General features: G+C 39.4%; 1 protein-coding gene across 1 annotated transcript in view; it reads left to right on the forward strand.

The window, feature by feature from the left end:
- Positions 1-15,050, forward strand: part of MMS22L (MMS22 like, DNA repair protein) — a 158,136-nt gene that overhangs the window by 50,033 nt on the left and 93,053 nt on the right. Inside the window, exons 11-13 of the mRNA XM_050949231.1 lie at positions 5,808-5,870; positions 10,653-10,772; positions 11,210-11,436. Coding sequence (XP_050805188.1) covers positions 5,808-5,870; positions 10,653-10,772; positions 11,210-11,436 — 410 coding nt within the window. The remainder of the gene's footprint in view (positions 1-5,807; positions 5,871-10,652; positions 10,773-11,209; positions 11,437-15,050) is intronic.

Consider the following 15,050-nt stretch of genomic DNA (forward strand, 5'->3'; position numbering starts at 1 on the left):
TTGACTTAGGGTATGTCTACACTACAGGATTATTCCGATTTACATAAACTGGTTTTGTAAAACAGATCGTATAAAGTTGAGTGCACACAGCCACACTAAGCACTTTAATTTGGTGGTGTGCGTCCATGTACCGAGGCTAGCGTCAATTTCCGGAGCGTTGCACTGTGGGTAGCTATCCCGTAGCTATACCGTAGTTCCCGCAGTCTCCCTCGCCCATTGGAATTCTGGGTTGAGATCCCAATGCAAAAACAGTGCCGTGGGTGATTCTGGGTAAATGTCGTCAATCCTTCCTCCGTGAAAGCAACGGCAGACAATCATTTCGCGCCCTTTTTCCCTGGATTGCCCTGGCAGACACCATAGCATGGCAACCATGGAGCCCGTTTTGCCTTTTGTCACTGTCACTGTATGTGTACTGGATGCTGCTGACAGAGGCGGTACTGCAGTGCTACACAGCAGCATTCATTTGCCTTTGCAAGGTAGCAGAGACGGTTACCATCCCTATTGCACTGTCTGCTATGCCATTGTAAATTAGCGATGAGATGACGGTTATCAGTCGTTCTGTACCTTCTGCTACTGTCATGGGTGCTCCTGGCTGGCCTCGCTGAGGTCGGCCAGGGGCGCATGGACAAAAATGGAAATGACTCCTCGGGTCATTCCCTTCTTTATGTTTTGTCTAAAAATAGAGTCAGTCCTGCCTAGAATGTGGGGCAAGTGTACTAGAGAACCAGATGGCACAGCCGCTCCGTGTCGGAGCCCCAGTGATCCCGCAGAAATGATGTGCTGCATGCCATTCTAGGGGGTGCCCCTGCAACAACTCCACCCATTGCTTCCCTCCTCCCCCAACCCTCCTGGGCTACCGTTCCATTTGTGTGATAAGTAATAAAGAATGCAGGAATAAGAAACACTGACTTTTTAGTGAGATAAAATGAGGGGGAGGAAGCCTCCAGCCGCTATGATAGTCCAGGCAGGACATTAAAGGGTTGGGGGGGGTGGGAAAGGAGCGTAGCCTCCCAGTGCTATGATAGTCCAGGCAGTACAGAATGTTTTCTTTAGACATGAAAGGGGAGGGGCTGATGGAGCTCAGCCTCCAGTTGCTATGATGAAGACGGTTACCAGCCATTCTGTACCATCTACCGAGAATGACCGGGAGTCATTCCCATTTTTACCCAGGTGCCTCCGGCCGATCTCACCTGAGGCCAGCCAGGAGCACTCACGGGCTGATGATGACGTTGGATAGCAGTCATATTGTACCGTCTGCCACCGGAAAGGGGATGCTGGTGTTCAGCGCTGCAGCACCCCATCTACCAGCAGCGTGCAGTATACTTAGGGTGACATTGAAAAAAGACGAGTAATTTTTTTTTCCCTTTTCTTTCGGGGAGGGGGGAAGGGTGTAAATTGACAACATATACCCTGAAACACCTGGGAAAATGTTTTTGACCCTTCAGGCATTGGGAGCTCAGCCAAGAATGCAAATTCTTTTTGGAGACTGCGGGGACTGTGGGGTAGCTGGAGTCCTCAGTACCCCCTCCCTCCCTCCCTGAGCGTCCATTTGATTCTTTGGCTTTCCGTTACGCTTGTCACACAGCACTGTGCTGTGGCCTCTGTCTATCATAGCCTGGAGATTTTTTCAAATGCTTTCTCATTTCATCTTTTGTAACGGAGCTGTGATAGAACAGATTTGTCTCCCCACACAGCGATCAGATCCAGTATCTCCCATACGGTCCATACTGGAGCTCTTTTTGGATTTGGGACTGCATCGCCACCCATGCTGATCAGAGCTCCATGCTGGGCAAACAGGAAATGAAATTCAAAAGTTTGCTGGGCTTTTCCTGTCTACCTGGCCAGTGCATCCGAGTTCAGATCGCTTTCCAGAGCGGTCACAATGGTGCACTGTGGGATACCGCCCGGAGGCCAATACAGTCGATTTGTGGCCACACTAACCCTAATCCGACATGTCAATACCGATTTCAGCGCTGCTCCTCTCGGGGAGGAGTACAGAAATCAGTTTAAAGAGCCCTTTATATTGATATAAAGGGCCTCGTTGTGTGGACGGGTGCAGGGTTAAATCGGTTTAACGCTGCTAAATTCAGTTTAAACGCATAATGTAGACCAGGCCAACTAAGAGTGAAAACTTAAACATTGAATTCAGTGAGAATTTTAGCATCAGTTTCTACGGAGGCCTTGGATTTCACCCTAGATTTCTCCTGGAAGTAGTGTAAAGGAGACCTGGTGATTTTCCTGTTTTTGATTTTGGCTGTAAGAAGTCTTCCAATCTCTCCTGCCCCTTTCCCCCCGCCCAACTGTTATTTGGACACTGGTTTTAAGAAGCCTTATATATTTATGGTGTGAACTTTGGCTATGGGACGCTAGCTGTGCTGCTTCTGATATACTGTCTGTGAATCTGGGCTGGACAGACATCTTGATGGGTTTACTAGAGCTGGCTGAAAGCTGGAATTTCCACTTTTGGGGAAATTCTGAACAAAATTTAATTCTGGTTTGGAATAACAGTTTTTTTTTGCATAACAATAATCAGAATGTATGGTTCTGAAAATTGAGCCAGAAACCTGGAGCTTGGTAACTAGGGTAGATAAAAACCAATAATAAAAAAATGGTTTTTTTGTTTAAAATATTTTTAAAACGTATTTAAAATAAATTGGCAAGCTATGTTATATTGTAATCTATTAAAATAATTTAAATTATATAAATAATATTAAGCAGTACATATTTGCTACTAAATTTTAAAGAAAGTCAAACCACTGAATGATGGAAGTTACTTGCTAAGCCTCTGCAACCAGGCATTAAAGTGCTAAACCAGCTTTTGACAGCAGTAGCCTCTGCTGCAAGTGCTGAGGGAATATTTTCTTCATTTCAGTTTATTCAGTTAGTTCAATTCAATGACTTGTTCATTTGAAGTTAAGAAACCTGTTGGGAGTAGAAAAAGTAAGAGCTTGTTTTTCTGTACCAGTTTATGAATAAAAATGAAGTATGAAAGAATGAGATCTGCTAGTTCTAAAATCTTGATGGACTTGATGACCAGGAAGAATCAGTTTAATTCATTAATTATGGACAATTCTTACTTTGTTTAATAAATGTTAGTTTTATCAAAGCATGTTTTGTATTTAAACTTTTTTTTTCATGTGTATCCATCACATTTAAGGTAGTCTTAATTAATAATAAAAATGCTATTTGTTTAACTTTAAATTTCCATCCAAATAGGGCTTGACAAATAATCACAAGTAAAAATTAATAGTATAGTAAATAAGAAATGCATCATTGACCATTTTCTAACACGATGAAAAATTAAGAAACTGAGTATGTGTAAATTAAGCTATATAATTGCTTAAATAAATATATATAGATACACTACATTGTATCTTCCTGGTAAGCAAAAAGGAGGACCAAATTTATGCTATAGGCTAATATTTAATTGCAGATCAACATGTTTGAACAAGTACAAGCCAATGAGAATCAACCTTTCTATAGAAAAATAAGTCTAAAGTAGAAATGCAAACCATGACTAAAATTGATGGGTTAACCAAGTTTTCTTGCTTGCTGATTGAAATCGTGGTTAAAATTGGTGATTTAATTCAATCCACCCAGTTGGGAGCCAGGGCTCCCAGGTTCCAGAGTAGGAGCCCCGAGAGCCTCTGCCTAAGCTAGGCTTATCAGGGCTTCCAGGTTCCCTGCTGAGGAATCAGGAGCCAATCCCAGCTTGAACTGGAATACTCAGGGCTGCCAGTTTCTCTGTCTTTGCAGCAGGGAGCCTTTAAGCCCTGAGATCTCCTGCCCTGGGGCAGTTTGCATGGTAGAGTGTCCAAGAGTTGTGGACCCTGGAAGTCCTGAGGTCCTAGATTCTGAGGCAACACTGCCCTGGAGCCATGGACCTTGGAAGCCTGCGCCCCGCAACAACCTGCAGGTGAGCTGGCAGGAAACCAGGCAGGTTTGCAATGACCCCTGCCTGTGTTTTTTTGGAAGTTCATTGAAACTGTTTCTGTGAAACATTTCAGTGTTGACAAGTCAGCATCTTCTGGTAAAAATCTGTTTTGCAGGAAAATTCTCAACTAGCTTACTCTCTGAGGTTCATGAAACCAAAATTTTACTTTTCCAATTTTCTCTATTTGGTGTTCAAAATAATACCAAAGTCTAAAATATAAGAGCCAAATATGAAGTGGAAACATTTATTAATATTTTTATTTAATATTCTATGAAAAGCCTTTAAAATTAAACTTACCTTTGTTCCAGTGTAGATATATCCTAATAGGTCTATTGCTTCTCTCTTACTTCAGGCAATAAATTTACTGTCCTCATTCCTAAGCAAATTTACTGTCCTCATGCCTTAATATATGCCCATTTTACCTACTCTTCTTCCTAACAGAATGACATGTCTTTACCTTTCAAAATGGGAGTATGTTTCCCCTTTGCTGTTCCTTTCTGTTCTGTGTTCATTTGTCCTTGTCCTCCTCTCCTGCAGGCCCATCCTTTGTTCACTTCTGACCTCTAGTATTAATTTGTGAAGAACCAGCACCTCCATCAGCAGTTCCTTTGAACAGTTTTTTTGTCATGCAAAAGTGTGATATCTGCTAAACTGTCAAATGACACTAGTGTTGAAAAGTAGACAGCAGTATATCTTTTTACATGTTAGTGTTTAAAATTCTCTCTTAGCTGGGATAGGCACTGAACTGAACCATAGTCATGTGAAGTAGGAGAGGATAGTTATTTTTTGTCTTACATTTGGAAACCCCAATCATAGGTCCATTATACCGGACTCTGTGCAAATTTATAAAGGTCATCTGTGCCAAAGAGTTTATAATTTAGATAAAGACAGGATTCAACAGAGGAGTGAAGAAGAGAAAAGTAATGGGAAAATAAGGTTACATAGAACCTCTGTGTGGATATTGTAGAACAGATAAAGGAAGTAAGAGATTATCAGGGCTTTAAGTAATCAAGTTTGTGGTAGAAATCTATATGTACATTTTTATTGGCAGATGTTCTTGGTTACAAAAACATGTCTCCCTTTTCTTCCACACCTTACATAACCAGATATTTAAACAACTTTACTGTCTTTAGTCTGAACTTTTTTTTCCATTCAATACTTCTGCTTTGTAGAAGTGATCTGAATGCCCATTTGAAACAACCATCAATCTTGTCAGACATGAAGGTGATGAATTATGGTCCTTGCTTGATTTACCCTACAATCTTTTGAGCTAGACTTTGTCTAGACAACAGATTATACTCTGGACCAAGTTGGTACTGACTGACACTTATTAGCATTAAACAGTTGTTTGACCTAGGTAAAATGAGTTAGTGAAAGATTTGCAAAGAAAGAGAAGAATGAGTCTGTACTTTGCTTCTCTCCTTTCCATTTTAGAGGGCTGCTGATCTTTTTGTTACTTTTGAGAAACTGTAATACAGATTTATTACACGTGGAAGCTGTCACTAGAGGGACTGATGTACAAATAGTATAAACATTTTGTTTCTTTACCAGTTTTTGGTGACTGTCTGAGAACTATGCATAGAAATAAAATACAATCTCCTGACAAGGTTAGAGTAACACTTACACTATAAAGACAGAAATAAAGACACATTTTTTTTAATTTTATTTTTGAGAGTGAAAATAGCCTAAAGTTGGGGGAAATATCAATTGAATACATAAATGCAAAGGGACTCTTAAACAACTATTGCAAAATGCTTTCAGGAAGTGGAAAATTTCAGGAAATCTCTTGTACTCTTGTTTCCGTGTTTTACAATATTATATAATGTCTACTATGAAAAACCGATATTTAACATTGACAACCATTCCTTTCCAGAAACAAGTAGAATCCAACTGGCATTTTGTGGAAGAACTGCTGAAAAGGTCCACTGATGCTCAAGTAAGTACAGGGAGGAATAAAGAATAGCGTTTGGGGTGATTTTTGAAAAGCACATGAAGCAAAGTATCCAACCAACAAGTTTTGTCTTTGGAATTTAGTTTCTTTATTTTGATTGTATGAACATCCTTGATGTAGCTGAACTAAGACAGTGTACAGTTGGCTTCTTGTTAGCGACTACACTTACTTTAAAGTGGTTGTGCTTGATGTTAAATTGTCAGATAAAGGGAAAAGATAATTATCCTGGAAGTGCATGTGGCTACTTTGACAAGATGTATTCAGAATAAGAGCTGGATGCTTAGAAAATGTAAACTGTACACTGAATGTAAGGCTATCAAGTTGAGGAGACATGATGGGAGAGATAGTCACTGCATTGAAAATTCAGCTATATCCTCATCACAGCAGGAAGGTGACTTGCCTTGCTGAGCAATTTGTCTTACAGGCTTGAATCAACTCTTCCTGATAAGGTTCTAGTTTCTGAGCATTCATTTCATACTTTATCATTTTTTTTTTCTGCAGAGCTGTTAATGCATTGCTTCATGGCCCAGAGGTCAGAATTGACCTCCTTTTAAAGAGCTTTTAAATATGCTGTTCTTCAAATTTTTAAACATGTTACATTGCAGCTCTATATATGTCTTCTCCAGTTGTGTGGTACAAACCGTAATTTCTGTAACAACAGCTACAAAAATAATTCTATGTGTGTAAGACTATCTGCATACTAAGCAATAAGAATAAACCTGCTGATTATTTCCCTTTTGATCCCACTTGAGAGAAAAACATGTCGAAATATGATACGGTTGAAAGAGGAAGGTGGTTTTTCATTTGGGCCTTCTCTACACTATGATTGAAGCCATAATAAGGGGTGTAGTGTTTCTCACAAATACAGTTGTTGCTAGCACAGCTCTAATGTAGTTCTCCTGACCGCTGAAAAGAAAAAGAGAAATATATTTTAATGGCGCTAGATATTATGCTGTAGATTATAATCAGGCAGTGCTGCAAAGTTTTGCTTGAACAACTCTTGGAGGGGGAAAAAACAATGAACTACTTTGCTTAGAGATGGCAGGGTATCAACAACCACGTTTGTATTTAAAAACAGTTACTGTTAGCACAGTTTAATGTTGGAGAGAGGTCCTAGAGTATGATAACAGGGCTGCTGAATGAAGACCAATCTTATCTAAGAGGACTCTCTTTTTTTTTTTTTTTGTTAATTGTGTCCTACTGTGAAAATCTATTAGAGGTTTACCTTTGTTTTAACATCTATCCAAGGCATGTGTGCAGGGTGCGAATGTACTGTCTGGATTTTGTTTAAACACTTGAATATGTAAATGTAGTCAATATAAAAATGGGTCATATGTTGTAAAAATTGACTTTCACATCGACAAAGGAAGTTTATCCTCAAACCTTAATTTAAATTGTAAATTGTATTTCAATTCATGTTAGTATCTGTGGTTTTAATCTGTAATCCTGCAGCAGCTGTGAGAAAGTTATGTTCATGTACCTGTTTTTGTGTAGAGAAGTCATTTGGCAGAATACTAAACTAACTCTCTTATTTTCATGGTTTATTGAACATTTCAAAGTGTGCGTAACTGCATCCATATCAAGGGTGTAGTACAAGATGTACATTATAGATGCATCAAGGATTTCAGAAGACTGTGAGAGAAATTAGAGAAATTTGTGATGGGAATTAGATGCTTAACATTTGGTATTATCTTATTAACCATTTTCCTCTGCTCTGTCTTTTTATACCAGCATTTTTGAAGGCAAAGAAGACAATGCTAGTTTTATTGACATCTTGTACAAAATGTTCTTATTCTGTTGTGAATGCGTTTTGTAGGATTTTATTTTTAAAGAAAAATGCAGGTAAAGTAGAAGAAACTTTTTATGTGCTAGTTAAACAAATTTTGAATGAAAGACAGTTTAGAATTCCAAATAGCTGGGGTTCCACCATCAGATATAAGTCGTGGGTTTTGTTTTTTTTTTTTAAACAAGGTTAATAATGACACCGTAAGAGGCTCTTTGGGGATCATTGTTCTAAAACACTAAATCCTAATTCTTCCATCAGAAGGAAAACTCCATCTTCCAAGCTGCAGAATGGTTTAGGGATATGTTCAGGTCACCGACAATGGTCTAAGATGACAGCTGGATCATTTTCTGTTTAAGTGGTTCATTACTTAATATTAAATGGCTGCTAGCTTTGTGTAGAAAATACTTCTATGGGATTGTTCAATATTGTGTGTGTGTGGAATCAGTAAAAAAAAACAAAACCCAATAAAAATAATACCTATAAAGTAGGTTTTTTCATCAACAGACTCTGTGACATGTATGTCTTCACTATTGCTGTCCCAGGCTTCCAATGGCCACCTTGCGTTTATCTTTTGAGTTATCCTCTGGTATATTTAAAATAACTGTCACAAGGACTAGATAATGTAGGTATGGGAAGGAGAGAAGTGCAGCAGGATGGCAGATCAAGGGAGCAGAATAAAATGGAGGAACAGGTGCTGGAAGGGTGGATAGTGTTGTTTGTGAAAATGGTAAGATAAAGCAATTGGAATTAACTGCTCAGGCCTGGCCTCAAATTACTCCACTTCGTTGGTGTAACACTGACTGGGGATATCAAGAGTTGTGAGGCACTTCACCCTTAGCATGAGGAAGCCTGTCTGTTCCTGACGTGGGTCAGCTTCCTAACTCTGCCGGCCACTGGCAACACAAGGCTCCACTCCACTCTAGGCTCCACCAGCCCCTGCAGGTTAGTGCTTGGCACACCACAACCCTCGAGCCTTCTGCATGTCTCTGTGTCCAGCCCCTGGTCTACTGGACACTTGCAATATTCACGGATTTGCTTCCAAAGAAACAGTATAGCCTAGTTCACCAGTTCTGCCTCAGATTGCCTCTCCACTTAACGCGCAGCACTTAGATGTACTTGGTTTCCTTATAAACATACGCTATATTTAACAAAGCATAGAGATTCAAGTAATAGCAGGTAATAGCAGGTAGATGTATTGGAACAAATGATTACATATGAAATAAAATCATAGCATGCATTCTAGAGCCTGGACTTAATAAACTAGGCATTCTCATGTCTTGTCGTTTGATGATCACTCAAAGTCCTTGCAGCGCTTTATAACTATGATCCTCCTTTAATGAGACAGGCAAACGACCCAGTGTGTTCCTTTGCCCCCCAAAGATATACAAGTCTTTACTTGTCTTCATTCATAAACAAGACATCTCTTTGCTGTTTTGTTTTGTTTCTGTAAATTTTCTCTCTTGTAGCACAGATAACCTTTTGAATGGCGCCTGGCTCAGTATGCAAATAGGCCTGTATTGGGAAGCAGACAACCAACAAATGAATAGACCATCTGTTACCCTCTGCCTGAAAGGACCACGTCCAAGGCATGTCACCTGTGGGTAACCTGCCTTAGCGCCAAGGCTTTAAGAATGTAATTTTCAGTATAGATACATAACTTCTTAAATTTTTATCCGTACATATATTTCACAATGGTTATGATGACATACCCATCCTTCAGAGAACTCCTGAGAACTACAATAGCAGCTGCAAAAAATAATCTTTAAGAACTCAATAGAGTTGAACCATTCATCTGTTGGCAGTATAGAGATAAGAAGTGATGAGATCCTATTCATGTGGTACATATATCTGGGAGGTTGGGCATTAATATTATTTAATATTTATATTCCTGCAGGGCTTATCTCAGCATGGTGGTCCCCAGGTAGTTAGTGCTGTATTAATGCCAAAGAAGACATGCTCCCTACTATCAAGAGTTTATAAGCTAAGAAGACTAGTTACATATGAAAGATGGGGGGAGATGTTTAGATAGTATCATCATTTTGATTATATCTGGTTTTGAACCCCTCGTAAGTTCTGATTATAACCAGCAGCACAGGAGTTCATATTAAACAAAAAAAGTAATCCTAAATGGAGAGTGCATGATACCCAGTGATATATAAAGTCTGGAGGACAGTTTCATGTTATATTTGAGATAAAATCTACAATGTATATCCTGTAGTAGAAAGCTGTTCTAATGTAATATTAGACACTGGGATAATGAAGGTCTGAAATCAAAGAAGAGCACAATGTTGTTTTTTGTTGAATTTTAAAGCTAGGTCCCAGATATAATCCTGTGGGCAAAATTATGGCTCTAAGAATGGACACTATTTATTTTCTTCCTAAAGTCCTTGGTATAACAAGTCCTGCAACTTGATTGATGTCTAGAGAAACTAATACCTTGGCCTGTTGTAATTCTTGACATTATATGCAAGATACCCACTTTCCAATGTCTCCTCTGTCTAAAGGAGAGTGAAACTGTTATAGTTGAAGAATCTTAGTTTTCAGATTAGATTTATTCTCAGGGTCTTCTTTTACGGAGATTATCAATGTGTAAAATTATATTAAATGAAAAAACAAAAATTGGGAAGTCCTCAGCTGTAGTATATTCTTATACTTCTCCCCGATTGAACTGACCTCTTTATCTCCAGACTGATTCTGGCCTGCATATTTATACCTGGCTCTGGAAATTTCCACCACATGCTTCTGACGAAATGGGAATTCACCCACGAAAGCTCATGCACCAATACATTTGTTAGTCTATAAGGTGCCACAGGACTCTTTGTTGCTGTATTTGTCAGACATTATTTTCTAGCTCACTGCTCATAATAGTATATAACTAGAAATAATATTTATACAAGAAGTTGTCAGCAGTCTGGAAGTCTTGAAGTTATTTGTAATCTAGATGATTTTTTTTTTAACTTTTTTTTTTTCTTTCTTATAAGGCTGCTGTGTTAGAGGAACAGATACGAATGCATCTTCAGTGCTGTTTGACTCTGTGTAGCTTCTGGGACTTGAATCTACCTACTGTCACCATACTCTGGGAGTATTACTGCAAGAATCTGGTTAGTAGATGTATATGTGAAAAACGAGAGTTACAAGTGTGCACCCCTCTATCTGAGAAATTACTTTATGCTCTGAACCACTTGAAATAACAATCACATTTGTGAAAAAAAGTTCTAATCTGTTTTAGCTCAGCATGGGTTGAAATGCCCCATAAATTGCTACCATGTAACAAAAAATATTCTTTCTGAAAATCTCAATTTCTAGATATTGCTCATGTCATGGGGGAACTTTGGGGATGCGTTAAACTCCATTATCGTTTGTGCTCAGGGCTGAGAAAAGTGAAATTTCCTAAAGCAGTTCTGTACACAGTGCAGTGCGTTTTGTTCTGGGTGGCAGTAGTGATATGAAGATGGCCTTTTGTTGTTTATATGAAGGAATTTACATAGTTATTTAGCACTTAACGTTATTTCCTGCCTTTACTTTATTTTTCTTCCAGAATAGTTCCTTCACCATTCCGTGGCTTGGTCTGAAGGGTCTAGCAAGTGTTAGTAAAACTCCTTTGTCTATGCTCGAATTGGTGAAAAGCTGCTGTTCTGACCAGCAGAGCCCTGACCTGTATAAGTCCAGCAACAGTTACCTAATTTTTCTCTGTATTTTGGCACAAATGATGAAAGAAGCAATGGAGAGCAATGTAACCCATCCCTGGAAACAAATTAAAGGAAGGTATGGTAATCTTTTAACTTGGCAGGTGCCATATACCAGTAGTTCCAATAATAACCTTTTCTTTCTTTCTTTTCTTCATAGCAATTTCAACTTTTCCACATTTGAAGTTTCCTTTTTTTGTGAGGTTTTAGTTTTCTTACTTTGTGAGTTTTGAAATAGAGCAATAACTATAAAGGAATAATTAGGCTGTGTACAAAGACATATGAAAAATAGTTAACTGAAAATTAGTTTTTCTAATTTAATATGCGTGTGTGATGAACTTGCAAATCTTGTATTTTAAGAAGAACAACTTCTGCTGATCAGTGAATGTGCTATACATTTTCAAATGACTTGCATTTACAATGGTTTAACCTGTAAACATGTAGATTTTCACTTTGGACCACAACTAAATCGATCAGTATTGTTCTTGGCTGTAGCAAACTATTAGATTAAGTTCTGGGTATTTTTGCAATATCTTTATTAAGATTTTATTGGAATGCAGTACATTTATTACCAGAAAGGAAAGTTACCTTGTTTATCACAATACAAAGTTATACATATCACATTTCTGTTTTCTCTTGTTATATTCAAAAAAAGTTTAGAGGTTTTTAAAAAATGCTCCCATGACCAAGTTTGCTGAATCAGTGTCTTGTTTTATTTAGCTATTTTAATTAGCCAGTTTGTTTTATTGAAAAGAAATTATACTTAATATTTCTCTTATTTTAACTTGATTTTTAATTCCTTAACTTAAGAGGGGGAATAATAATAGATAATCAACATCATATGCAAGTGTGCTCAACCAGCATTCATCATTTCTACCTTGAATAAGTCAATTATACAAGTAACAAAATTTTAACAGCTATGATTTTGAGATGAACTCTGTTTTCGGCAGCTAACTAAGCATTAATTGGTGCATGAAAAGCATAAATGCTTGTCAGTAGTAATTTACTACTAAACAACATTAATGGGATTTGCTATAATTTTTGGTAGCTAGATTTTAAAACCTCAACACCATTTCTAACTATTTTTCCAGGTAAAAGGATAGGAGGAAATTAGTGTTTATGGGAGTTAACTATTATGTGTAGAACTGGTCATAAATGGAGGGTGAAGATGTCAAGGTAGTATCCCCACTCTGAACCTTAGCGTCCAAAAGATGGGGTACCTGCATGAACCCCTCTAAGCTTAATTACTAGCTTAGAAATGATAGAGCTGCCACCACCCAAAAATATAGTGTTTTGGGGCACTTTCTGGCCCCCAAACCCTTCCCTGGGGACCCCAAGACCCAAAACCCCTTGGGTCTCGCAACAAAGGGAAATAAGCCATTTCCCCCTCCTTTCTTCCTCCCAGATTCTCCCCTCCCTGGGTAACACTGGGAGATCCCTGTGATTCAACTCCTTGAATCTTAAAACAGGAAATTCACCTTCCCCCCCTTCTCTCCTTTCTCCCACCAATTCCCTGGTGAGTGCAGACCCCCTCCCCTTGGGTCTTACACAAGAAATAAAAAAAAAAATCAATCAGGTTCTTAAAAAGAAAAGTTTTTAATAAAGAAAAAAAGTAAAAATTGTCTCTGTAAAATCAAGATGAAAAAATGTTACAGGGTCTTTCAGCTTATAGAGAATAGACAGAATCCTCCCCCCCCCAGCACAATACAAGTTGCAGCAAACAGAAGTACAATCCTTCTAGCAAAATACACATTTGCAATAAAGAAAATAATCAAAAGACTAAACCGCCTTTCTAACTAGTACTTACTAAATTTAGCAGAAGGGTCTTTTTCAGAAAGATTGAAGGAACCTGGATGCATGTCTGGCCTCTCCTAGCCCCCAGAGAGAACAAAGCAACCCCCCCCCCAAAAAAAAAAAACAAAACAAACAAAGGCTTCCCTCCACCGAGATTTGAAAGTATCTTGTCTCCTGATTGGTCCTCTGGTCAGGTGTTCCAGGTTCACTGAGCTAGTTAACCCTTTACGGGTACAAGAGACATTCCCCTTTACCATCTGTCTATGACAGAAGAGTATACCATATTTTTTAACCCCACACAGTAAAAATTTGGACACACCATGCTGAGTCCTTTGTTCCCTCATATCTTAAGAAAAATATTAAAAATACGGTAAAATTTCTTTAGAGTTCAGTCTAACAGTCTCCACGTTAAAGGGCACCCATGTGAAAGCTTGGGCGTTCTTTCATACATTAAGAATACATAAATACCGGATATGCAAAGTAGCAGCATTTCTTCTTGCTACCTTGCCACACATCACTTGACGACCAGTTATGTGACCAATGTAGCTTAAAGCCCCCCATCACACTTTCCCACTAAATGGAAATTGCACTCTCAAGTGCCTCCGCCCTCTGTCAGTGCCCTCTCAAACAGGAAGGGTGTGGCAGTTTACACAAATGAGTGTGTTTGAGCGATTCCAGACTTTTGGGGAGAAGAGGTGAACATTCTGAAGAATAAGGGTGGTCAGTGGGGAATGCTGTGTCAACAGCTCCCGAATCCTCCTCCCACCCCTTTTATCACAAGGGGATGAAGCACAAAGGTCTTATCACAGCTGTGGCAGTATAGCGTAGGAGAAGAGGTATTTTCTCATGTACAGTGTTCTCAAGCCATTGTGGGCTTTATAAGTCAAAACAGACATCTTAAACTCCACCTGGAAACCAGTGAGTGTATCCAGTGCAGAACCTGGAGCACTAGTAACACATGCTGCAACTGAGAGGCCCCACTTAATATGCAGGTTGCTCGTTCTGTACCAGCTTAAGTTGATGGTGATGTCTTCAGTTCTGAAAGGGGGAAAGGTAGGAAGGAAACCATCTGAGCCAAAGCTTTGTTCCAGAAATGCTGGCTAATCTCCTAATCTTTCAGCTAGAGGTGAGGCACTTGCATCAACAGTAGTTGACATGGGAAGAAAGGTTAGGTTTCACCATGGGTTGGAAATCCCTTGGCATGCACCCTGGATTGGGAAAAAGAAGAGAAGGAATTAGCTTGTGTGACAAAGTTCCTCCTCTACCTTGGTGGGTCCTGCGCTTATTGGCGGATTTGCTCATCTCAGTGATCTTCCCCTCTGGTGGAACCCACAGTCTAGGTCAGCTCCTCCTGTGTCTGATCAGTAGTTAGCAGGTTTGGGGGGAACCTGGGCCCGCCCTCTACTCCGGGTTCCAGCCCAGGGCTCCTATATGGTGCCTCCTGTAACAGCTGCATGGCAGCTACAACTCCCTGGCTACTTCCCCATGGCCTCCTCCAAACACCTTCTTTATCCTCACCATCCTCCTGGTGTCTGATAATGTTTGTATTCCTCAATCCTCCTGCAGTTCACTCTCAAGTCCTTGTGCCTCTTGCTCCCAGTTCCTCACATGCAAATCTCACTGACTAACTGGGAGGCTTTTAACTAGTTCCAGGCAGCCCTTGATTGGCTTCAGGTGTCCCAATCAATATAGCTATCTCCACTGCCTTCTAGAAAGATCTTAATTGGCCCCAGGTGTCTTGATTAACCTGGAGCAACTGCCATTTGGTTACCATGGTCCTAGAGATTTGTTTAGTCTGGGGCTAACATACCTGTTCCTCACTACTTTACTGTAGCCATCTGGCCTTGCCCCATCACACTTGTTTCAGGTTAAAAAAGATTAAAAGGATGGGGGAGAGAA

This window comes from Gopherus flavomarginatus, chromosome 4, assembly GCF_025201925.1.
Source record: "Gopherus flavomarginatus isolate rGopFla2 chromosome 4, rGopFla2.mat.asm, whole genome shotgun sequence".
NCBI lineage: Eukaryota > Metazoa > Chordata > Testudines > Testudinidae > Gopherus > Gopherus flavomarginatus.